Consider the following 24,883-nt stretch of genomic DNA (forward strand, 5'->3'; position numbering starts at 1 on the left):
CCCCTACCGTAGGGTCTCCTCGAGGGATTACCTCGTCTCATTCCCCTCAGCTGTAGGGCCCCCATGGACCTCGCTGTCTCGTTTTCCTTCTTGAGCTGGGTGAGCTTTTCGTCCACCGTTGCTCCGAACAGTGTCTCTCCGTTGAAGGGGGTGCCAAGGATGTTGTTCTGCACTTCCGGTTTGAATCCCGAGATTCTTAGCCATGCATGCCTCCTCTCTGTGACCCCTATGGCCATGAGTCTTGCTGAAGTCTCTGCCCCATCCAACGCCGTCTTTATACAGGAGTTGGCGATGTTCTTTCCTTCATCCACCAGGTGAGAGGCTCTCTGGCGGTATTCTTCGGGGAGGTGCTTTACTAGCTCCCCCATCTCATCCCAGTGTTGGTATTGGTGTCTATTGAGGAGTGCATTCGAATTCGCCATGCGCCAGTGCATTGCGGCGTTCCTCTCGACCTTTCTGCCTGTGAGGTCGATCCTCCTGCTCTCTTTATCCGGAGGTGGGCCCGAAGTTGCTGGAACGTTGGCCCTTCTCCTGGCCGTGGAGGCTATGATGGAGTCTGCTGTGACGCTACCCTTGATGTAAGGTGGGTCCAGGGAGGAGTGCTTATATTTCTTCTCTGTCCTGGGTGTGATCGACCGGCAGGTGGCAGGCTCCTTGAAGGCTTCTCTCCCCTGGTTCATCACGCTTTGTAGCATGGGGAGGAACTGACTCCTAGTCTGGATGGGGAGCAGTGTTTCGACGAGAAAATCGGCTTTCGGCCTCTCCTCGTCGAGTTTGACGCCGAAGGCCAGTGCTGCGCTCTTCACCACCATATTGTATACCCCGATGTCGTCGGGTGGCGAAGGCCTCGAGGGGTACGTGTCCACGGGCTCCTCCGGGTTTTCGGTGTCGAGATCGTGCCATTCGACGTCGTTGCTGGTAGATGCCGCCGATTCGTAGAACGACTGTTGGTCTTCTTCCTCGGCTTCTTCCTCATAATAGGGCTCCTCCTCTTCTTCGAGATCCCTTGTCAGCCCTTCGGCGTCGAACTCCTCTTCGACCTCGACGACGTCCGCCGATGAAACTGTTGGAATCTTGAATTCCTTCATCCTGGCGTCGAACTCCTTCTTCCTTTGAAGGATGTTCTCCATTTCGGCCTCGAGCCGCCTCTTCTTTTTCTCCATTTCGGAGATGCTTTCGGCGTCGACCGCGGGTCTTTTCGATGAAACTTGCGTCGACGTCGAACGTTCTTTCTGCGTCGATCGGCCCGTTTCATGGGATGATTTCGACGACCCTTGCCTTTCGGCGTCTTTCTGCACCTGGGAGTCCTTTTGTAAGGATCCGCTGGGCCTTTTGTCCGAAGTTCCCCCCTTGGACGTCGAAGTTTTCGGCGGCGGGGCTCCCTTTGTGGACTTTGACTCAGTTTTTCTCGAGTCACCCTCGTGTTGTCGAGGTACTTTTTGTTTTGCGCTCGACGATTCTCTTACCTCGTCTTCTTTTTTCTTGTCGGTCTCTACGACCGTGAAGTTTTCGGCTGTCTCGGCGACGTTGTCCTCGTCGTCTGAGGAGAGGCCCAGAGCGTAGAGCGTCGGGGGCTTCCCCTTGCCGTCCATGTTGGCGTTGGCCCTTCTCTGCCGCTCTCTCACCCTGAGTGTCTTCGGCGCGAAGGCTGAGCAGGCGTTGCAGTCGATACTCTGGTGATCGACCGGTAGGCAGAGGTTGCAGACCGGATGCTGGTCTCTCTGCGCGAACTTGTGGTGGCAGTTTGGGCAGAACTTGAATGGCGTCTTGTCCATTTCGCTCAGGGTCTCTGAGCGTGCATTCTCCAGGGCTGTCGAAGAAAAAGGCTCGCTGGTCCTCTTTCTTAGCGCTCCTGATGAAATCTGTTCAATTCCTGATGTCTTCTCTTGATTCTATCGATGAAACTCGCTTTTCTTCCTTCTTCCTCCGAGTGAATTTCTGGAGCTTCCCGATGTCGATCCAGACCCAACGGCGGAAAAAAGAATCTGAAGATGGCGCCCCAAAGGTGGGACTTCCGCAGGAAGCACGACGACGTCACGGGAGGTGCACCAAATGGTGGACGTCGACGCCCACCTGGGCTACAAAAAAAAAAAAAAAAAAAAAACAAAGAAAAGACTACGAATCCGGACCCAACCACAAGATCGCGGAATAATGCACAGCATAGTGAATCCAGAAAGATTCACGCTGCAAAACGGACAATTCAGGGAGGTTTGCGGCGATAGCCACCCAATGGAGGGACGCCCCCTTAACATAGTCTCCGTTTATATCCCTCCCGCGATGCATGCTACTGCGCTGCCGGCGCTCAGTGAGTTTCTTCTTGACCTGCCAGAGGGGGAACTGCTTCTTGGTGGTGATTTTAACGCAGTTGTGCACGAAACACTTGAGACACCCTCAGCGAGCGGGTGGGGCGGGAGTGTCCTGTTTCGGAGGCTTTATTGAAGCCCTGGGGCTGTCGGACTTATGGCGGCTGCATCACCCAACAACTAAGCAATACACGTATCACTCGGGTGCACAACAGTCTCACTAGGATTCACTATTTCCTGGGCTCCACCAATTGTCTTCGCAATATAGACAGTGTTGAAATCAGACCCCCGGGGTATCTCCGACCACTCCCCACTGCTTCTGAAGTATGAATGTTACCACCTCGCACGCCGCCGTAGCCCCTCAATTCGTCCCGGTTATCTACAGGTCCCCGCGATCCATAAGGCACTTTCGAAGGCAACAGACCTCTACTTTGCAGAAAATGCCCCTTCTGTTGCATCGCCGACGATCTTGTGGGAGGCATATAAAACGGTCCTCCGGGATAAAGCGCTCACAATCATAGCAGCGCATAAGCGAGGTAATCTGGCAGAGCTGCAGACGCTCGAGCTGGAGCTGCACTCAGCAGAGGTGGACCAGGCTCGAGACCCCTCCCCGGAGTCAGCCTCGGTCTTGAAAACCGCACAGACCAAATATAGGCCGCACCTCACGGAGCACACAAAGCAACAGTTGGTAGCCACGCAGCACAAGATATATGATCTGGGTGATAAGACTGGGAAGCTCCTGGCGTGGCTGGACAGGCGGGAGGGTGGAACCAGATGGATAGCGCAACTCAGATCGGTAGACGGCCGGATGCTGACGGACCCTAACGCTATAGTGGGCGGCCTTGCGAGTCACTTCCAGCAGGTCTACTCCTCCACCTCTTTAATGACGGAAGAGGAAGCGGGGACGTATGTGCGAGATTTGGCGATGCCCCGGCTCTCCCCCGAGGCGGTGAAAGTCTTGGAGGCTGACATCACGGCAGAGGAGGTGCAAACGGCAATCGTTGCGCTGCAATCGGGTAAGGCGGTGGGACCGAATGGCATACCGGTCGAGCTCTATAAGCGAACAGCCGGGACGGTTGCCCCTCATTTGCTTAACATGTTTACAGATAGTCTCCGCGTGGGCGAACTCCAGCAGGACCAGCGAACAGCCACCATTGTGGCTATACTGAACCCCGGCAAACCTGCTTCGGAGTGTAACTCCTATCGTCCCATATCGCTGCTGAACGCGGAGGCAAAGGTCCTTGCGAAACTCCTAGCGTCCAGGCTAATACAGCATTTGCTGGACATTATACACCCTGACCAATCTGGTTTTATGCCCGGTAGGAGCACGGCCCATAATTTGCGGCGCTTACATGGAGTGCTGGCCCGAGTGGAGCGGTTGAGGGAACCAGCGGTGCTGCTCTCGTTGGATGCATGAATGGCATTTGACATGGTCGAGTGGCCATTCCTCTTCGCGCTTTTATCGCACTTGGGCTTTGGACCCAAATTTTGTGCTTGGGTCCGGCTTCTCTATACTAAACCCATGGCCCATGTGACCGCTAACGGGCACATGTCAGAGGATTTTCCCCCGACGCGTGGCACTCGCCAGGGATGCCCCTTGTCGCCCCTGCTCTTCGCCCTAGCGCTGGAGCCCTTGGCGGCGTGGATCCGCTGAGAGCCCTGCATACGGGGACTTAAGTGGACGAATGACTGGGAAGACAGCATCTCCCTCTACGCGGATGATGTACTGCTCTATCTGTCTTCCCCGAGGCGCTCAATCCTCACTATACTCAACATTTGCGGAATCTTCGGGAGAGCATCCGGCTATACTATCAACTGGTCCAAATCGGTGATGTATGTGCTGCGCGGCCCTTCTCCGTGGCTCCCCGTGGACTGTCCATTACAGACGGCGACGGGATCGTTCAAGTATCTGGGCATCCAAGTCACTATAAACCCTGCGGACTTTCAAAAACTGAATCTGCAACCCCCACTGGACCGGCTCAGGTGCGATGCACGTCACTGGGGACGCTGCAGCTCACGTTGCTGGGGAAAGCTGCCCTATTTAAAATGATGGCCCTGCCCCGATTCGTTTATATACTGGAAAACACACCGTATCGCATACCGCCGGAATACTTCCGCGCAATAGCGGCGCAGGTGACTACCCTTATGTTGGGCAGCAGACCACCGCGTATAGCGCAGTCCAAATTAACTCGTGGCTGGTACGACGGAGGGATAGCGCTTCCAGATATTCAACTCTATTACTGGGCAGCGCAGCTAAAAGTAATCAATCAATGGCTCCATGCTCCACGTACAGACCCAGCATTCAAAGCGGATAGAGACCTACTGGGAGAGCGAGGGGTGTTGACACCCCTGTACGATGGTAAGCGGGCTCATGCGCTCATCGGCCCCCTTAGACAGACGGTTGCCATTTGGCATGCGGCGCAGGCCAAGTTAGGGTGGCGCGGGGTCTTGACCAAACTCACACCTCTGTGGGACACAAAACAGCTTGGGAAGCTCCGAAACAGTAGGGGCTTTGATAATTGGGACAATATCGGGATCTCTACGATAGGCGACATGTGGCACAGGGGTGACATTACATTTGAGCGTCTCCAGCAGCAATATGAGCTGGCGCCCTCCGAGTGGTTCCGATACACGCAAATCAAGCACGCCTTGCTGGCGAGATTATCGCCAGGTGAGACGGTACCGGAGGCGTCGCCCTTGGAGGACCGGTTATTAACGGACTATATGCCAAAAAGGGCCACATCGTTCACATATCGCAAGCTGGTCAATAACCTACCAGACCCAATGGGCCCTCTCCGTGAGAAATGGTCCCGTGATGTGGGGGAATTCGATGACCCGGAGTGGCGGGAGGCGTTGGCTTCGCCGCTAGAGGCAGGTATACCATAGAGGCTCCGGTTAGTACAGCTCCGTATCTTGCACCGCTCCTACTACACCAGACATACTCTACACAGTATAGGTAGGGTGCCGCATCCGTTCTGTTTGCGCGGCTGCGGGGAGGTGGGTAACTTCTTCCACACCATATGGGACTGCCCCGTACTCCAGGAATACTGGAAGCAGGTGATGCGCACGCTGTCACAGTCAGGGGGAGTCTCGCTGGTACCAGAACCCAGACGCTGCCTGTTGAACATATGGGAACCTAACAACCTCTCGCGCCTGGCGCAGAGCTGGGCCACGCTAGGGATGATGATAGCCAAACGCAACATAGCTCAAAAATGGGGGACTGGGGAATTGCCGAGGCTCACAACATGGGGTGCGGACATGGATGAGGCCATGTTTGCTGAGCGATCAGCCTTTGTTAGACGGGGCTGCCTGCGCAAATGGAGTAAAGAATGGGGGGCGTGGAATGCCTACAGAGGTGGCATCTGTGACCCACCCTCAGATTCAAAAGATGATGCCTCAGACTCAGACTGACGCGGGAGGACCTAGAGGTATAGGTGCGAGGTGGTGGGTATTGAAGATGGGTATTGTGGTGAAACTGTTACCTGCAAATTTGTCTGTTGGTGGCTATTGTACTGCTCAACCTTATGGAAAACTGCCTGTTTGACTGCTGTGTTGTATTGCTGTTACTTAATAAAATAAAAAAAACTTAAAAAAAAAAAAATGCAAAGATGGTCCTGTCAGTCGTTTGGGGGATGATTGATGGTGCGAAAAGGGTAGGGATAGCAGTATCTGCCTGTGGATTCCTCACCTTATTAATAGCCCCTGCGCCAGCATTCTGCTGAAATTCTTTCCTAGCTCTTCCACGTCGACGAGGACGTCACAATAGCACGGCTCTGCTCGCGACACCGTATGACGTCAGAGCCATTAGAGGACCTTGTCGGCGTGCTGACGTCAGTTCCATCCATTTTTTCCGTGCCACCAAGGCAAACGGGCGGACAGACATTTTCAAACGTAAACATAGCATACCAAATATATACACATTTATAAACTCACAAATGCGTAGTCAATAGACCGAGAAATAGCAACTGAATAAGCATTTCTCATTATTAAAATATCATGATCAAGACATTAAAATAAAAAATCTTTTGGTAGAAACAGGTGGACAACGGGGAGGCATCCACAGGCAGATACGGTATCCACCAGAAAAAGCGTTACCGAAGGTAAGTAACTTGTTCTTCTGATGGATACTTCTGCCTGTGTATTCCTCACCTTATGAATAGACTACCAAAGCTGTACCTCTCCTGGAGGAGGGTGTCCACCTGACTAGACCATAAAAGTTTGCAAAACAGAACGAGCAAAATGGCCATCCCTCCTAACCTCAGAGTCCAAGCAGTAATGATTTGCAAAGGTGTGGACAGAGGCTCAAGATGCTGCCTTACAAATGTCAACAGGAACACCTCTAGCCAAAGCAGAAGAAGTAGACTTGGCTCTGGTGAAATGAGCTCCGATACCTTCAGGAGGGTCCTTCTTGGCCAAGGTGTAGCAAATCTTGATGCACAAGATAATCCATCTGGAGAGAGTCCTCTTGTGCACAGCCTTGCCTTTCATCTTCCCAACATAGCTCACAAAGAGCTGATCGTCCAGCCTCAGCTCTCTTGTCCGATCCAAGTAAAATCTAACAGCTCTCTTAGGGTCCAAACGATGCAGTCTCTCCTCCTCCTTGGAAGGGTGAGGGGGAGGATAGAAGGTAGGTAAAGTAATGTACTGTCCCAAATGAAAAGGGGTAACCACCTTGGGAAGGAAAGCAGCCCTGGTCCTTAAACCCAACTTATCCGCATGAATGGTCAAGAAAGGAGGTTTCGAACTAAGAGCCTGAAGCTCACTTACCCTCCTAGCTGAGGTAATGCCAATCAAGAAAAATGTTTTAAAAGAAAGAAGCCTCAACAGGCAAGTATGAAGAGGCTCAAATGGAGAACCCATTAAAAAGGTAAGAACGAGATTCAATTCCCACTGAGGCATATTGAAAGGTGTGGGAGGGAACTTATTTGTAAAGCTCTTAATGAACCTCATGACAATGGGAGACTTAAATAAAGACGGCTGGTCCGGCAATCATAGAAAAGCAGACAAGGCCAACAAATAGCCCTTAACAGTGGCTACAGTACAACCGTGCTGTGCCAAAGAAAGTCAAAACTCCAGAATATTAGACAAACGGGTCTTCAATGAGTCAATGTCTCTCTCTCTCCGCACCACCTAACAAATCTGGACCATCTGGAAGAGGAAACCGATTTAGTGGAGTGTCGCCTGGACGATAAAATAACATCCACTATATCCGGCGGGAGAGAGAAGGAACTCAGGTTGCCCCGTTCAATCTCCGGGCATGAAGGTGCAGACTCTTGAGGTGGGGGTGTAGAACCTGCCCCTGCGACTGGGAGAGGAGGTTTGCCCTGAGAGGGAGACGGCGCGGAGGGTGCGATGAGAGGTGAAGTACAACTGTGTACCACACCCTTCTTGGCCAATCCGGGGGGGGGGGGGATCAATAGGACTTGGGCCCGGTCTTGGCGAATCTTTCTAAGAACCCGAGGAATCAAGGGTATGGAAGGAAACGTGTAAAGGAGCGATGCGCTCCCCGCATCGGATACTGAAGACTGCAGAACAACGGGCCTACAGACCTTGCAGTAGCCCTGCTGTCCTTAAAACGCTCTACGGCTGAGTCCGCCTTTGAGCCAAAGAGTTTTGACCCATCAAAGGGGAAATCCAGCAATGTCGCCTGAACATCAAGTGAGAAACCAGACAATCAAAGTCAAGTCTGTCTCCTTGCAGCCACAGAAGACCCCATCACACGAGCTACAGAGTAAGCAGTGTCCAGGCCCGATTGAATCACCTGACGTGCCCAGTCTGTGAATCATAAAGGACTTCCAAGAAATTAGCTCGATCCCCCTCAGGCAACTTTGGAGCTAGCTGCATGACTGAGTCCATCAAAGCATGGATATACCTTCCAAGAAGACAGGTTGCATTAGTGGATTTAAGAGCCATACTTGCAGAGGAGAACACCTTCTTTGCCGCCTGCTCCATTTTTTTTAAGAATCTCCATCACCAAGAATGGTAGGGAAAGAACTAGAAGATTGCTTCGAACAAGAAGCCTGGACAACTAAACATTACGGCGTAGGATGTGAAGATAAAAAAGCCGAATCACCGGGAGCAGGCCTGTACCTTCTAGAGATGGAACGAGAAACCGCAGGAGCAGATAAAGGCTTCTGCCACACCTATTATTGGTTCCGTCAAAGCATCCGTAAAGGGAAGCAACGGTTCAGAAGGATAAGTTACTTACCTGTAATCCTAGTTCTCTTCCAGGGGTATCCTCATCAAAGTCATAAGCACTGAATATTCCCGCCCATGTGCGGGGACCCCGGAAATAATAAAATTATATATGTAAAAAACATACATATATACAGCTCTGTATATGTATAAACATATATCATTTTTTCCAAGCAAATGCAGCCCCTATAAAGAAAGGCTAGGCAATGTATAAATACACATCCAATAATACATATAGGTATAATAAAACACCTAAATCTCTTTTTTTTTTTTTAATGAGGTAAACACTCATGAGAAAGCAAAAAAGAGAAAACTGTGGGAAACACAGATCTACAACACATTGCTAGCCTGCAGGCTGCATTGCAATACAATACCATAGAGACTGAAAAGCCCTGTATAGGTAAAAACTGGCACCGTGCCTTTAAGGCAGCCCTGGCTTCCATACCCCATCATGCATCAGGGGTGACAGTTAGGTCAGTTGTTCTTTGCGGGACCGTAGTGCTAAACACAAAGATATATCCTTTCCAAAATGAATAATACACTTCTTCTCATTTGCCTGGGGAGGCGGGTGGGTTGCTTATGACTTTGACGAGGATACCCCTGGAAGAGAACTAGGATTACAGGTAAGTAACTTATCCTTCTCTTCCAGGGGATCCTCATCAATAGTCATAAGCACTGAATAGAGTAGCAAGCCCACCTTCCACCTGCAGGCAAATGAAAAAATTGTACCACACATGGAGTAAGAAAAATCATGAAAATGATTATGTATGGAACAGATTCCTCAAGGAGGCTTGTCCTACTTGAGTGTCTGCTCTGGTGTCCGAATCCAGACAATAATGTCTGGTAAAGGTGTGGACAGATCTCCAAGTGGCTGCCTTGCAGATCTCGGAGAGTGGGACATGATTGAGAAAAGCAGCGGTAGCCGCTTTTCCTCTTGTAGAATGCGCCTTAGGGCGCGCCACCAACGGTTTCTGAGCCAGTTGGTAGGCCAATGTAATACTTGAAACAATCCACCTAGCAATGGAACGTTTGGATGCAGCAAAGCCCATACGGACAACACCATAGTTCAAACAATTGATCAGATTTCCTTACATTCTTAGTCCTATCTAGATAGAATTTTAGGACCCTTTTGACATCTAAAGAATGCAACGCCCTCTCTGCCGGAGAGGAGGGGTTGGGAAAAAAGGTTGGTAAGGAGATGGCTTGACTTACATGAAAGTCCGATACCACCTTAGGTAGGAATGAAGGATGAGTCCTCATCACTACCCTATTCAGATGAAACGTAGTGTAGGGTTCTTTAGAACAGAGGGCCTGTATCTCACTGACCCTCCGTGCTGAAGTGATGGCTATTAAAAAGGCTGTCTTCCATGTGAGGTGCTGTAGGGTAGCCTTATGTATAGGCTCAAAAGGAGAACTCATGAGCCTTGACAGAACCAAATTTAGCTCCCAGGAAGGAGAGGGAGGTCTAACAGGGGGATAGACTTTCTTGAGACCTTGCAAGAAATCCTGCACCACCTGCAACTTAAAGAATGACTGCTGCGAAGGCGAACGCCTGTATGCTGTAATGGCTGCTAGGTGAACTTATGGATGAAAATTTCAACCCTGCCCTCGCTAAATGTAGAAGATAGGGCAAAATTACATCCTCCTGGCATTTTGCTGGATCATAATGATGCTGAGCACACCATATGTAAAATCTTTTCCACTTACAGAAGTAGGAGTGTCTTGTCGAAGGCCTCCTGGCTTCCTTCAGTATGGACATACACTCTTGAGGGAGGTTCAGATGGCCATACTGGAGGACTTCAGGAGCCATGCTGTTAAGCTCAGCGAGGGAAGGCTGGGATGGTAAATCTTCCCCTGCATCTTGGATAACAAGTCCGGCCTGCACGGCAGTCGTTGGTGGGGGCGGATCGACATGTGCAGGAGATCCGTGTACCACCACTGCTTCGGCCAGTCCGGTGCTATGAGGATCATCTTGGCAGATGAATTCTGCAGCTTGGTCACCACCTTGGGGATTAGTGGGAGAGGCGGAAAAGCGTACACAAATGCCATTGACCAATTGATCAAAAGGGCATTCCCTAGGGATCCTGGCCGATGGTATCTTGAGGCGAAGCCTAGGCATTTTGTGTTGTGCTCGTCCGCGAAGAGGTCCACTTGCAGATGCCCCCATTCCCCGAAGATGTCTTCTAACACCTCGTCGTTTAGTACCCAGTCCTCTGGTTCTTGAAAATGACGACTGAGTAAGTCCGCTTGCACATTGAGTTCTCCTGGTAGGTGCACCGCTTTCAACGAGATGTTCCTTGCTAGGATCCAGTGCCACAGGGACTGAGCTTCCTGCGAGAGCGTCCTGGATCGAGTACCCCCCTGCTTGTTCAGGTAGTACATTGTGGTGGTATTGTCCGTCTGTACTAGAATGGTACTAGTCTTGATCGCAGGCAGGAACGCTTTGAGGGCTAGGTGGACTGCCCTGAGCTCCAGCATGTTGATGTGGTACAACTGCTCGCTGCTGGACCACCGTCCCAGAGTTTGTAGAGACCCGAAATGCGCACCCCAGCCTTGAAGGGATGCGTCGGTGATTAAGGTCTGAGTTGGGGGTTCTTGATGGAAGGGGATCCCCACTTGTAGATTCAGTGGCGTCAGCCACCACTTGACTGACTGCCTGGCCGCTGAGGAAAGGCAAACTTTTTCTTCCCACAGGGAGTTCCTTTGATCCCATTTGTCCCCGAGATCTTGCTGGAGAGGACGGATCCTTAACCTGGCATTGGGCACTAGGAAAACGCAGGATGCCATGGCCCCTAGCAGAGATGAGATTTGTCTTGCCGACGACAGATTGTTGGATAGAATCTGCCTGCCTTTGAGGATAATGGATGACTGTCTTTCCTCCGAAGGAAACACTTTTCCTACTACGGAGTCTATAGTTGCACCCAGGTAGTGGATCCTCTGTGTTGGTGAAAAATTTGACTTTTTGACATTCACTCTGAGACCCAACTTGCGACATAAGTTCAGGCAAAGCGACAGCTGCGATCGAACACTCTGAGGCGATGGACCCTTTATTAGCCAGTCGTCTAGGTAGGGATAGACGAAGACTCCTGCGCGCCTCAGAGCAGCCGCTACTACTGCCATGCATTTTGTGAATACTCGAGGAGCTGACTTCAGGCCAAATGGAAGAACCTTGAACTGATAGTGAGAGTTCCCTACCACAAATCTGAGAAATTTTCGATGATTCCGTAGGATGGGAATATGGAAATATGCGTCCTGAAGGTCCAGCGAACACATCCAATCGCCCAACCGGAGAAGAGGATATATTTGGAGCGCCAGCATGCGAAATTTTCCTTTCTTATGTGTTTGTTCAGTATCCGTAAGTCCAAAATGGGTCTGAACTCTACCTTCACACTCCTTTTTTAAATCAGAAAGTATCTGGAGTAAACTCCCTTTCCTCTTTGGTTTTTGGGTACTTTTTCTATTGCAGATTTGAGCAGAAGAGTCGCCACCTCTTCTCTGAGCTGCTTTAGATACTAGGATGAATGAACAGGAGGAATCGATGGAGGGTGGCTTCGGAAATGAAGCGAGTACCCATGACGCAGTATATTCAGAACCCACTTGTCCTTTGTGATGGATTGCCACTCTGGAAGATTATGCGCAACACTTCCTCCCACTGGAGCGGTGGACAGCATCGGAGGAAGCGGTTCCTCATTGCTTCCCTGGAGCCTTGTTTCCAGCGTTTGACTGCCTGTTGTTACCACGTCCCCTGGATGGTCTGCGGGACTGGTATTGCTGTTTCTTTTGACCTTGCTGGTCCTGGTTCTTCTGCCACGGAGGGGTTTGAACCCTCTGCTGGTAGTTACGCCTATCGTTTCCCTTGCGGCGTCGAAACTTTTTCCTCTTTTCAAGCCCGACGGCTTTCATGGTCTCCAGCTCTGCCTTCATACGGGCCATTTCTTCGTCTGCATGAGACCCAAAAATTGAACTACCCGAGAAAGGCAGATTTAGTATTCTCGCCTGCGCTTCCGGCTTCAAGGCCGTCAATCTGAGCCAAGATGATCTTCTGGCTGTGATTCCATGGGCATAAGAATGCGCTGCTAGGGTTGCCCCATCCGCCGCTGCACTTATCACCTGGTTAGAAACCAGACTTCCCTCGTGCAAAATTTCTTCAAAGTCCCGTCTGTCCTCTGATGGAACTTTTTCAATGAACCTCTGGAGAGAGTCCCATAATGATCTATCATAGCGCCCCAGAAGCGCTGAGGCGCTGGCCACCTTTAAGCTAGAAGATGCCGAGCCGCAAACTCTCCTCCCCCAAGAGTCTTGCGTCTTACTGTCCTTATCTGGGGGCACCGTTGAAGACCCAGCTACTGCATGCGTCTTTCTGGCAGCAGCGGTGATGACAGAATCCGGTGGAGGATCTGATCTTAGAAACAGAGGATCTTCCGGAGCCGGACGGTACTTTTTTAGAATCCGCGCCGGCGCAGATTTGGTGGTCGCTGGCGTGAGAAAAATATCCATTACTGGTTGTAGCAAACCAGGGACTAATGGCAACAGTGGGCGTGACACTGCTCGTTCATGAAGAGTTTCAAAGATTATGGAGGAGGTGATCTGAACCGGCATTGGGATATTTAATTTTGTAGCTCCTCTACACAACACTTCCTGAAAAGTAGAGATATCATCCACCGGAGATACCCTGGAGGGTGGTGTCTCCGAGAGTGTCGGCGAATAATCCCTTCTGGATGATCTAGATGACGGGTAGGAGGAAGGGGTCCTACGGCGCCTTCTCTCCGATCTGGTCGACTCTCTCCTGTGAGAGGAGGATCTGGATCGCCTCCTTGGTGTTCGAGAGCGACGTCGAAATTCTCTTCCCCGAGAACGTGATCTGACCGGTCTCGCTGGGAAGTCCATGTCTCTTAACCTTGTTAGTGAGGCCTTAACTGCGTAAGACATAGCAGAGTCCTGAGGCATCTCTCTCGCGGGACTTTGAGGTACAGCATTTCCCTCTTCCAGTGGACTATTTTCTCTTGCAGGCACTGGAGATTGATGCACAATTTCCGGTGACTCGGATCTTGAACTCGAGCCCTCTGATCCTGAAGGCGAGATCGATATAGGACGTGGTGAATCATGTTCAGAAGTTGTATACACCAGTCTATGAGGGGATTTGCGCCTTGAGACTGGCCGGATCGTAAGGCGAACATGCGACACCTCCTGAGAACCCTCTGCAGAGGGCCGCCTCGACGGTGATAGGCCTATCACCGGAGACCTGGGACTTGACTCCTCGAGGATCAGTGCAGATTTTTCTTGCCTCGACGTCGAGAACCTAGTCGTCGACGGAGGGCTTGGTCTGAACAGAGGTCTAGACCCCGACGGGGAATCTCGCCTCGACGTTATGGACTTCTCCAAAGCCTTGGAGACCTGTGAGGACGGAGGCTCCTGCCTCGACGTCGGTCTTGACGGAGGCGCCTGCCTCGACGTCGAATGCTCCGACGACGAATGCCTTGACGTCCCAAGTCTCTTCGTCGACGATCGATCTTTTCTCGATGGCGATCTTGGTCTTGACGGCGATCTTGGTCTCGACGTCGACTTCGGAGTCGAACGCCTACGAACCTCTTGCGGCATAGACTGATCTCTTGCAGTTCGACGTCGAATGATGTCCTTCCTTCGACGTCGAACGATATCTCTGTCTTGACGTCGAGCGATCCTCTCTTGACGTCGAAAGATGCCTTTTTGACGTCGAACTGTGACGCCGATCCCTCGACGCCGATCTCTTAGACGTCGAAGTCGCCGACGACGAACGCATCCTCTTCGTCGCTGTATCTAAAGTAGACGACGATTTTCTTTTTGCAGCATGACAACCCCTGGACTCCTCACCTCTCAGCGACGATCCCGCCGCTGGAGTCTTCGACGCCGAGCCCGACGCCGATGGGGAGCAAACAGGGACCAGCTGCCTCGACGTTGACCGTTCTGATAAGCTGTAGAGTCTAATCCTCTCTCTCTCCTTTAAAGTCCTTTTGGAAAGGTCTTTACAATGATGACATGTAGCTGGAGAGTGAGAATCCGGCAGGCAGACAATACACACCTCATGTGTGTCTGAAGAGGCCTTCTTTTTTCCACAAGATGGACATGGAATAAATAAAGAAGGCATATTTCTGACAAAAATTGCAGAAAATCAGTCAGAAAAATACAGGATACTAACTTGCTCCCAGATATTAATAAGAGGAAGCCCAAAAAATTACTATAATGCAAATAATTCCTGACTAAAAAGTCAAAAAAGAGCTGAATTCCAGGGTCCCGACTGAAGGAGCCGGAAAGAACAACTGACCTAACTGTCACCCCTGAGGCATGATGGGATATGGAAGCCAGGGCTGCCTTAAAGGCACGGTGCCAGTTTTTACCTATACAGGGCTTTTCAGTCTCTATGGTATTGTATTGCAATGCAGCCTGCAGGCTAGCAATGTGTTGTAGATCTGTGTTTCCCACAGTTTTCTCTTTTTTGCTTTCTCATGAGTGTTTACCTCATTAAAAAAGAAAAAAAAAAAAAAAAAGATTTAGGTGTTTTATTATACCTATATGTATTATTGGATGTGTATTTATACATTGTCTAGCCTTTCTTTATAGGGGCTGCATTTGCTTGGAAAAAATGATATATGTTTATACATATACAGAGCTGTATATATGTATGTTTTTTTACATATATAATTTTATTATTTCCGGGGTCCCCGCACATGGGCGGGAATATTCAGTGCTTATGACTATTGATGAGGATCCCCTGGAAGAGAAGTTGAAGAAGATGTATTAAGAACCTCCGTAAGAATATTCGATTTCACCTCAGCTGAGGGAAGCTGTAGACCAAACAAATCAGCCGCCTTCCTTATGACCACATAAGGAACAATGTCTTGCACAACACCAGCATTCACAGATGGGAGATTATACTTAGGATAAGTATCCAAGCCACTAGCCTCGCGAAGGCCTTCAAACTCATACATAGAATCAGCAATCTCTCCTTCCTACTGATTCTGTGCATATTCCTCCTCTTCAAGGAGCCTCTGCGCCTCTCTCCTAGAGCGTTGTTTAGGAATTGGCGTCTGCGACTCAACGCCGGTGAAGGCGTCAATGATGTCGACTGTGGAGCCTCAGCTTCGAACCTAGACGCCGATCGAACTCTAGGCGGCGCAAAGGAAACAGCCGAAGGAGTCGGAGGGGCCGGAGTGGAGGATCTCGGCGCTGGGAAATTCCAAGCCGGAGTCGATGGCAAGAAAGGCATAAAGGGTGCTTGAGGATAAAATTGAGGAACACCCAAGTTAAAGGCCAAAGGACCCACAGGGCCCGAAGGCGCACCGGATGGAGCAGAGTCCCTGGCAAACATGCCAAACATCGCATTAAGGAAATGTGAAGAATCTGACCCAGGAGCAGGAAAAGCAGAATATGGATCCATACCTTCCTGAGTTGGAGCTGGAGGCTGCGGAGCCGGGGATGGCGCCCGCACAGGTGAAGCAACCCGGCCTGGAGACTACTCCCTAGGCACCGGAGACATCTCTGGAGCCGGTGAGTCTTTAATGCAGAGAAGAGCCTTTCGAAGCCGGCGATACCGGATCCGGAGATGGAACCGGCGTCACCTGAGGAGATGGAGAAACTAAGTCCTTTCTTCAAGGCCGCTCAGCCGGAGTCGGCGACCTCGACACCAAGGCCCTGGTCTTCGAAGAACGGTACCGAGAGCCATGTCTCCTCTTGAACTACTTATGTTTCTTCGACTTCGATGTATGGGAAGACGAAGACTTCGCCCTCTTTCGACCCCTCGTCTCCTTTTTGGCTTTGGCCATAAACAGCTTAGCTTCACGCTCTTTAATAGCTTTGGGATTCATCTTCCTGCAGCTTCGACATTCTTCGACGTCATGATACAAAGATAAACACCAGAGGCAATCTTCATGCGGGTCCGTGATCGACATATGCCCGCCACACTCTCTGCAGGGTTTAAACCCGGTCTTCCTGGAAGAAGCCATCAGAAACCAACAAGTGATACAAAGTTTTCTTCGAAGAAAATGGAGAGCCCCTAGAAAAACCGTTCAGCGTCGACGGCGCGGAAAAAAGGGAACTGACGTCAGCACGCCGACGGGGTCCGCTTTTGGCTCCGATGACGTCATACGGTGTCGCGAGCGGAGCCGTGCTATTGTGACATCCTCGTCGACGTGGGAGAGCTAGGAAAGAATTTTGTGGAATGCTGGCGCAGGGGGTATTCATAAGGTGAGGAATCCACAGGCAGAAGTATCCATCAGAAACCAGATGGCTGTGCTCCAATTAAGGGGTCTGGCAGGTGGGACTGCAGGGGGTAAACGAATGGGTACCTGTTGACATTGACCACCGGGGCGGTGGGCACCATTGCAGTGACCATTAAACTGCTAGGTGCCATTCTGGGTCTGGATTGGTTGACTATGCTAGGTATGGCTGACGCCATGAAAGAAACAGTAGATCTGATGCTGCTGGAGAGATGAGGGCAGTTAAGCCCAGGGAGCGTGCCGTGGACCTGCTCACCTTAAACCGCTCACGAGTGGGGTCTGCCTTGTTCTCAAAATGGTGACTCCTGTCAAACAGCAGGTCTGTGAGAGATTACAAGATATTGCCTCATAAACCAATGGAAAACACATGCTTGGCGGCAAACGGCAATACTGGTAGCAATTACCTTCCCAATTAAATCATTTGTGTCCAAGACACAACAGATTGCGAATTTAGTCATAACAGTCCTGGATGACTGAACAAGGACCGGTCGGAGATAATCAGGACACCTAGGAGGACTTGAGCCACCAAATCCTAAAGGGTGTGAGACTATCATTGCAGCTGGTATTCACAGACCTGAGCACCTACGCGTTAGAAGAAAAGATTTTCTTCCCAAAAGTAGTCACCCGTTTTGACTACTTATCTGGGAGGGCATAAGCAAGCTTTCAGATTAGGCGTGCAGAAATAAATAGTCCGGGCCATCAAGAGTAGGTCTGCTGTTGTGAAATTTTACGGTTTACAGGGGGGGGGGGTGTATGCTGCCAGAGGTGGAGTAAAGTGGAGATGGACGTGGCATCATTATGGTGGTGTAGATATTTTCTGTCTGCGCCATCTGCTGAGGAGTTGCACACGACCCCAGAAACGCTGGTTGTGCTGGAAGACACTGCGGGATTGGCTCTGAAGTCAAACGACAGATGTATGGTGCAGCCCTGCGTCATCTCAGAAGAGTGTGAGTGGCGAAAGAAGCGGAGTCCCACTTAGCCAAATATTTAGATTCAGAGGAAGATGGACCTTTGGAACGACTGGAACTCGCTTCTGGATCTCGAACGGGACCAAACGTTTGACTTGGACAAGTCTAGTCACAGAGTCTTCCTGTGCATGGCGATGTAGTGTTTTGCCTTAAGTCTTGTATGGCCTTTGGGTTCTTTGATATGTAGTCACTGCAGGACTTGGAGTTCTGGCTCAATCCCAGGCACACAGGCAAATTTTGAGAGGATCTGTCACAGACATTTGTTTGCGAAAGTCCTTACAGGGCTTAGAAACTAGTGTTTGGAGGCGATCTGACCATTGCACACAAGGAAGAAAGTAGAAGTGGATGTCTCAAGAGATGCAAATGGAGCTCTGATCTAAGTTTTGTGGAATAGAAATAAACAAACTGATGTGAGCGCGCAGAGGTGGCGCCTATATAGGCTTCGCACACTTCTGAAACTACGCACGAATGGTGCTGCATACCGACACCTTAGAGCGCACTGAGGTACTACTGGAAATCGTCTGGATCCAGCCTGACGCTTGGGGAATATTCAAAAGATGAGAAATCTGCAAAACGAAATGTGACTTAGGAGGCACAGATAGTGGCCACTCAGCCTTGGCATAGCAAATATGCCTACACTTAATGATCCATCTTACAATGCCTGACTTGGCAATGGAGTGTACCATTTGAGGTTTGGCAAAGGCTATGAAGTTGCTTTGTTTTATGGAAGGACTTGTATATGCAGCAATTGTTTTTGAAGAGGCTGGATAACTTGAAGACTGGCCCGAATAATTCAATAAGGAATGTGTCAGTCTCAGAACTGGCATTCAAAAGGTATAAATCTGATGAGGCAAGAAAACAGTCAGAGGTGAGTATTTGTCCTTCTGTATGTGGAAAAAGATAGGTGTCACAACATATCTTGTGACTCAAAACAAACAAAAACTAGTTGCAAAAGTCCAGGCTTAACACGAGATGGCAGAAGTATGCAGTGTGTGGGTGTATCTACAGTCAAACTTGCTATGAACAAACCTTTTCAGGTAGGGAGACTGCATATCATTTAAGTTTAGCATGAAGCTGCAGATTGAGACATAAAATGAGATGATGTTCTGGTGGCATTTGTTCTTTATTCCAGACGACATATTATGCACTCAGCAGTGCACTATTCCAGTACCTTCTCAGGACAGCAATTTTAACTGGAATTGGGGAGTCAATATGCAGTATTATCTGTGCAAGCAACTGTTTGCCAAACACTTGCCAACTAATAGCTTTCAATTCCTACCTTTGCAGCAAAACTCCACATCTCTAGTCGGTCATTCAGGCGTTTTTTGCACTCTGGCTGCAATCTCACTCGCTTGTCCTCCAATGCTTCCATAAGACAAGACATCTCTAAAACAAACAAGATAAGTAAAATCAGCAATCTTTTATAGGCAGGTTATAATTTAAATATGTTTTCCCATATGGATCAGGCAATGACAAGGTACAGTCCGAAATGTAGATGTAGTTTTAAGATACAAAAGTTTGCACACTCAGACGTAATAATTTACGCTTATTAGGTCTATGCCTTCAACCCTGGTTAATATGTGTGATCACTAACTCACCCCTGGTATCCAAGGGTCGCCAATACTAAAACACCTAATGGAATAATCAATTGAAAATCAATGTATTGCCTACAGCAAGTGGACTCTCCAGGACTAGAGAAATTGAGCAGTCATAGTGGGAAAGTTTAGCAACTCGAGTACAGCACAACACAGAAATTAACATCCAAACTCAATGTCCAGCTCGTGCCAAGAGTTTAAAGAACACAAATCGTTAAAAGGTCATTTAAAAAAGGCAGCACAAATTATGCTAGCACAAAAAGGGGCACAACTACGACCCCTCGCCCCGCACCCTCTCCTCCCAACGCAAAATGAATTATTAGCGTTCAAACGTTGAGCACTAGATTTTCAAATAGGACTATGGCCAAGGTTATGACCTAGGCCCCCTTCTCAGACATTCCACATTCCTTGGTTTCACTCATTGTGAGAAAGGTGCTGGACAAAACACAACGTAGGAGGATAGTTGATACATTTCACTTCCTTTTCAATGGTGTTCAGATGCTAACTAGGTAACTCCACTTGGTGTTCTACCACATACCTGTATTTGGATACCCCTTCCATTGAAAAGTAAACTTGTTTACTACTACAGGAAAGCAAAGTGGCCTCAGACTTGCAAGAAAGTGCAAATGGTAGAATGGTATTACACTGCTCTGAACAACTATGTAAACTGATATACCTCTTTAAAGACATAAGGGCATAACCAAATCTATACAATTTTTAATTTTTCACTGAACCTTGACTTAAAAGATTAATAAATGAAGACAAAGACCCTATAAAAATAGTTACTTACCTTTGGCTCTTTCTGGTGGATACTAGAACGGCAGATTCTTCACCTTGTGAATACCCCACAGGAGTCTAACTAGATCTAGACATTTTTCTCAGCATAACTCCTGCATGCCAGCACAGGGTGCTGTATGCTCCATGTTTGCTTTGACTCATTCCAGAAGTTATACAAGAACCGCATATAAGCGCTATCCCTGCATGTGGACATCAATTTCTTTCTTGGCTCTGTTCAAGCAATCGGACGCGAGCCCAATAATTGAACAGACGTGACAGTGTAGAGATATCTAAACTGCGACCTTAATAGATAGAAAAAGACCAATCCACAGAACAGGGAGGGTGGTAAGAAATGTGCAGGTAGACTGAGTATCCACAAAAGTGTGTTACCAAAGGTAAGTAATTTGTTCTTCTGACAGATACTTCTAGTCGCAGATTCCTCACCTTGTGAATAGATACCAAAGCAGTACATCCTGAGGTAGTGGGTCTGCGGAAAGGCTAAAACCAAACAGTCCTGCAGGACCGGTCAGCGAAAGAGCACTGCCCACCAGTCAAGGCTATCGAGGCAGTAGTGCTTTGTGAATGTGTGGACTGATACCCACACCGCAGCCTGACAGACATCCACAACAAGCACTCTACATGCCAACGTACTGGAACCAGCCTTGGCTCTGGTTGAATGAGCCCTCAGACCATCTGGGTACAGCTGTATGAGCAACAAGCAGATTTTAATAGAGGACTATCCACCTCGAAATGGTCCTTTCAGGCCACTGCCTTACCCTTCTTTGCCCCCAGAAAACCGAAAAAGAGCGGATAGCCCACCGGATGGTCCCTGGTATGCTCACTACTCTTTGAAGAGGTGAGGTGGAGCAAAGAATGCCCGAAGAGTGATGGGTTGTCAGATGACAAAAAATTAGTCCAGACTTTTGTCAGAGCACTGTCCTGGTACACATCAGTTTGCCCGGCAAGAAGATGGAGTATGGAGATTGAATGGACAGCGTTAGAGGTTAGTCCTTGCTGGGCTAAAGGCAGAATGATAAGCAGAACATACCACAACTTATCTTGTGATGGGTCTCCATGGTGGGAACTATATCAAGCTACAGACTTATCCCAGTGCTCAGCGTAAACAGATTTTGTAGATGGATGCCTGGTGCGAGGAAGTAGGCTGTATTATATGGTGTCGTTGTGCAACCTCAGCATGTAATACACTTACCAACCCTTTTAGGACCAGTAAGTTTCGTATGGTAAAATCTTAGCTCAACCCTGGGTAGCTGTGGCTTTGAGCAGTCAGGCTTACAAAAAGAAACAGGTGTGAAGCATTTAAACAGCAAAAAAACAATTTAGGAAGTAATACACAAGACACCCACGAAATCCGACATCAATTAATAAAAATAGATAGCATTTTTATGTACTTTTTGACACCAATACCAATCATAGGAAGGTCCTGAAGATACAGATTCTACAAGGAACAGAAAATATGCATTTCTTTTACATAATCACGAACAAGCACTGGCTAATTCAATGAATTCAACACTGGTAAATAGCAATGTGGTTACTTTGAGTCATGTTAGGAGACCAACTCCAGTAGGGAGCCAGTTAGGGGGGGGGACCAGCAAGGTCCACAGAAACAGTAATTTAACAGAAAGGGAAGTCTTCAGTCAGTTCTAATCAGTCAGTTCTAATCATTGCAACTCCTCGCCATAGACTCCTACGGAAATAGTCCTGATGTAAGGGATACAGGATGCTGAAGGTCAACAGGGGTCTCCCTGCAACTTCTTTTCGGCCCACGAGCTTAGTGAAGCAGTCCTCTTGGGTAAGGCAGGGGTACAGTCACCACTGGATTACTGGTCACCACTGGACTCCCAGTCGCCCTGTATTGGGGCACAGTGAAATCCGTCCTTGGGCAATAACTTGTCTTTGGGGTGACAAAGCTGCAATCTGATGTCTTCTGAATACAGCAGACTCAAGGTCCTCTTTTGAGTGTCAGGTCCGGGTTCCTAGTGCTATATAATGGGGAGAAGCAGCATTACCAATTCGCCTCAGCAGGCTTCAGCTGTTGTGGGCCCGTGATGAGAGCTGGAAATCAGCCAACTGATCCATTGAGTGTTTATTTTGGCTGGGATCAGGAGTCAACTCCTCTTAGAGCAAGGTACAGACCCTTCTTTACTAGCCACCAGGTTCAGCTGGTGCAATCAACATTGGTGCATCCATCTTTGCCGGGTCCTTGGTGCAGAAGGCAGTTCTTCAGTCCACTTCCCCAGTCCAACTATAGCGGAGTTCTAGGTACATGGGGTGTCCTTTTTATGCTCAGAAACCCTCACGGTAAGACGCGGTCAATAGCCAATGGGCAACTAGGTTCCCTCCCTCCTGATGACCATTTCCAGCAAAGTGTGGAATCTTGCTATCCCAGGATTCTCTAGTCTGCCCACTCTCAAGATGGAAGAACCCCTCCCTTGGCATGTAGAGCTCATGAGCCCAACCCAGAGATTTGGCTACCAAGAAGACCATAAGCCCCCCTGCAAAAACAGTTCAACAACAGCTTCCCCATTTTTGTCTCCAGTGCCAGCCTACCTGCCTAAAAAACGTGCTTCCTAGTTGCCCTTCAAATACCACTTTCCCATTGAAGCTCGCCTTTGGGGCCAACTACTTGGGGAGTTTCCTGCCAGAAGGAGTGAAAACATTCCTCCCGTGGTATGCCTCTATTGTTAACTTTCCTGGGAGTCGTTCATGTGTCTCCCCAGGAGCGCAGAAGGCGGTCTTGTAGCCAGCCACAGCAAATGCCTACTGGAAGACTTGGGCAACAGAGTAGCAACTTTCAAATAGTTGCATGTGGCAACAAGTTAAATTAATTTCGACTTGGTAATCAAGTCAGCCTAATGTAGTAAGTTGTTTGACGCCTTAAAGTGCCAACTTCAGTAGTCCCATTCAGAAGTAAGACAGCTGAATTGTCAGCATGCAACTCTGTACTTGCCAATGGGGCTATCAATCTCTCTAACAGTAAAAATGACAACTGAGATTTTTTACTGCAAGAACATGCTAACCTCATGTTTTACTTTACTGATATGTTGCAACATGGCTTAGGACTCAATCGGAATGATGTAGGGATGACTTGTACATTAAAAAGGGAGTTTGGGTTTTGCCATTGCTTTAAATGGCAAAGTTGAGTTCGCAGTGAGAGACTGGGAGCCATGTTTTGTGTTTTAAACTTATCCGGCTCAGGGTGGCACTACGATTACAGAAAACCAAGAGGAGAAACCCTAACTTACAGGCCCAAAGTACCCATGGTACCATCATCTAGGGACATACAAGTAAGTTTGCTATGCCAATTGGGTATAAGCCAATAAATCATTGTAGGAGGCTGTCTCTATATAGAGCACCAAAACGAGGTACACTGCGCAGAGAGCCCAGGCAACCCTTATTAGTTTACAGAGGCACAAATGCGCTCTCGTGGTAGTGAGCGCAAGCAGTTTTGGCTTATCAGAGGGTAGTGCTGAGCATTTGTTATACTCCGAGGCAATAAATGAGAGACCAGACTAAATCAGACAGCCTTATTGACGTATTTTATGAAGAAAATGCCTTCCTTCTGGCACCACACCTCCTGGACATGTACTAAAAATCTGTTGCAAAGGGCGAGCTGTCCCTCTCCTTAGGAGAGACCTTGATTGTCATCATTTTAAAGCCTCACATGGACCTGCAACAATTCAATTCGCACAGACCGCTATCCATGACTAATACGGATAATAAAACGACCACCTCTAGACTGCTCCCTTTGCTGCGTCTCAGCACAACCGGACCAATCGGGCTTTGTGCAAAGGCTAGCCACATCCCACAATTTCGGCTTTTTCTTTGCATTACTGATCACCAATAAACTCACTCAATGCAGCAGGGATCTTTCTGGATGCCACCAATACACTTGATTAGCTTGAATGGCCATACCTCTTTTTGATCCGGCTTGGTATAAGCTCTAAATTCATTAGACTAATAGAGCTCTTAAATGTAAAACCAATGGCTCGCCTCCGGGTCAATAGGCTGATTACACCACCTTTCCTTGTATCAAGCGGTAATCGTCTGGGATGCCCCGTCGCCAAAGCTTTTTGGTATCACAATTGAGAGCCTTGCAGCCAAACTTCGGCAGCACCATTCCCATCGATGCCTGTCCTTTACACCCTGCATTATTTTGGTGTGAATGCCTGCAGATGAGGTCAATTTGTACATAAAAAAACCCTCATAACAATTTAGACCCCCTGATTAAGGAATTAACCTCTCCGGGATCCATATAAATTGGGCAAAATCTAGGATATACTCACTCACGACTGAGACCAAAGAGTGTGCTTCAGAGTTCCTTCTGTGATGGCCTACTGAGCCAGTGAAATACCTTTGGGTCTTGCAGAGCGGAGACCCTGATGACCTTTGGAAGTCCAATAATGGCCTTCTGGACTGGCTGGAGGGGCTGGTATAAGCCTGCATGAAACTTCCACTTCGTCTGGCAGATTAGCCCTAGCAAAGATGAAGGTCTTACCCAAATTCCTCTACTTGTTCATTTACCTTTCGCTGTCACATTCGCTGTTTTTCATTGACAACTATGATCGTACTTGGTGGAGCTTGCATGGGAAGGGGGGGGGGGGGTTGCATGGGAGGTGCTCTCTCTCCCTTTTGAGTGGGATGGGCTAACTTCCCTGGACATGGATCTCTACTACTATAGCGCACAGGCGTAGTTTGCATTTAATCGGCTATATATCCTATACAATTTCTAGCTCACACAACTTCCGAACAGGACCATGTTGCCACGTGTCCCC

General features: G+C 48.9%; 1 protein-coding gene across 1 annotated transcript in view; it reads right to left on the bottom strand.

Annotated features, from left to right (window-relative positions):
- The window catches only part of GLG1 (golgi glycoprotein 1), a 658,311-nt gene that overhangs the window by 10,907 nt on the left and 622,521 nt on the right, over positions 1-24,883 (bottom strand). The window contains exon 25 of the mRNA XM_085637427.1: positions 18,998-19,104. Coding sequence (XP_085493553.1) covers positions 18,998-19,104 — 107 coding nt within the window. The remainder of the gene's footprint in view (positions 1-18,997; positions 19,105-24,883) is intronic.

Source organism: Triturus cristatus, chromosome 12 (genome assembly GCF_964204655.1).
Source record: "Triturus cristatus chromosome 12, aTriCri1.1, whole genome shotgun sequence".
NCBI classification, from domain to species: domain Eukaryota; kingdom Metazoa; phylum Chordata; class Amphibia; order Caudata; family Salamandridae; genus Triturus; species Triturus cristatus.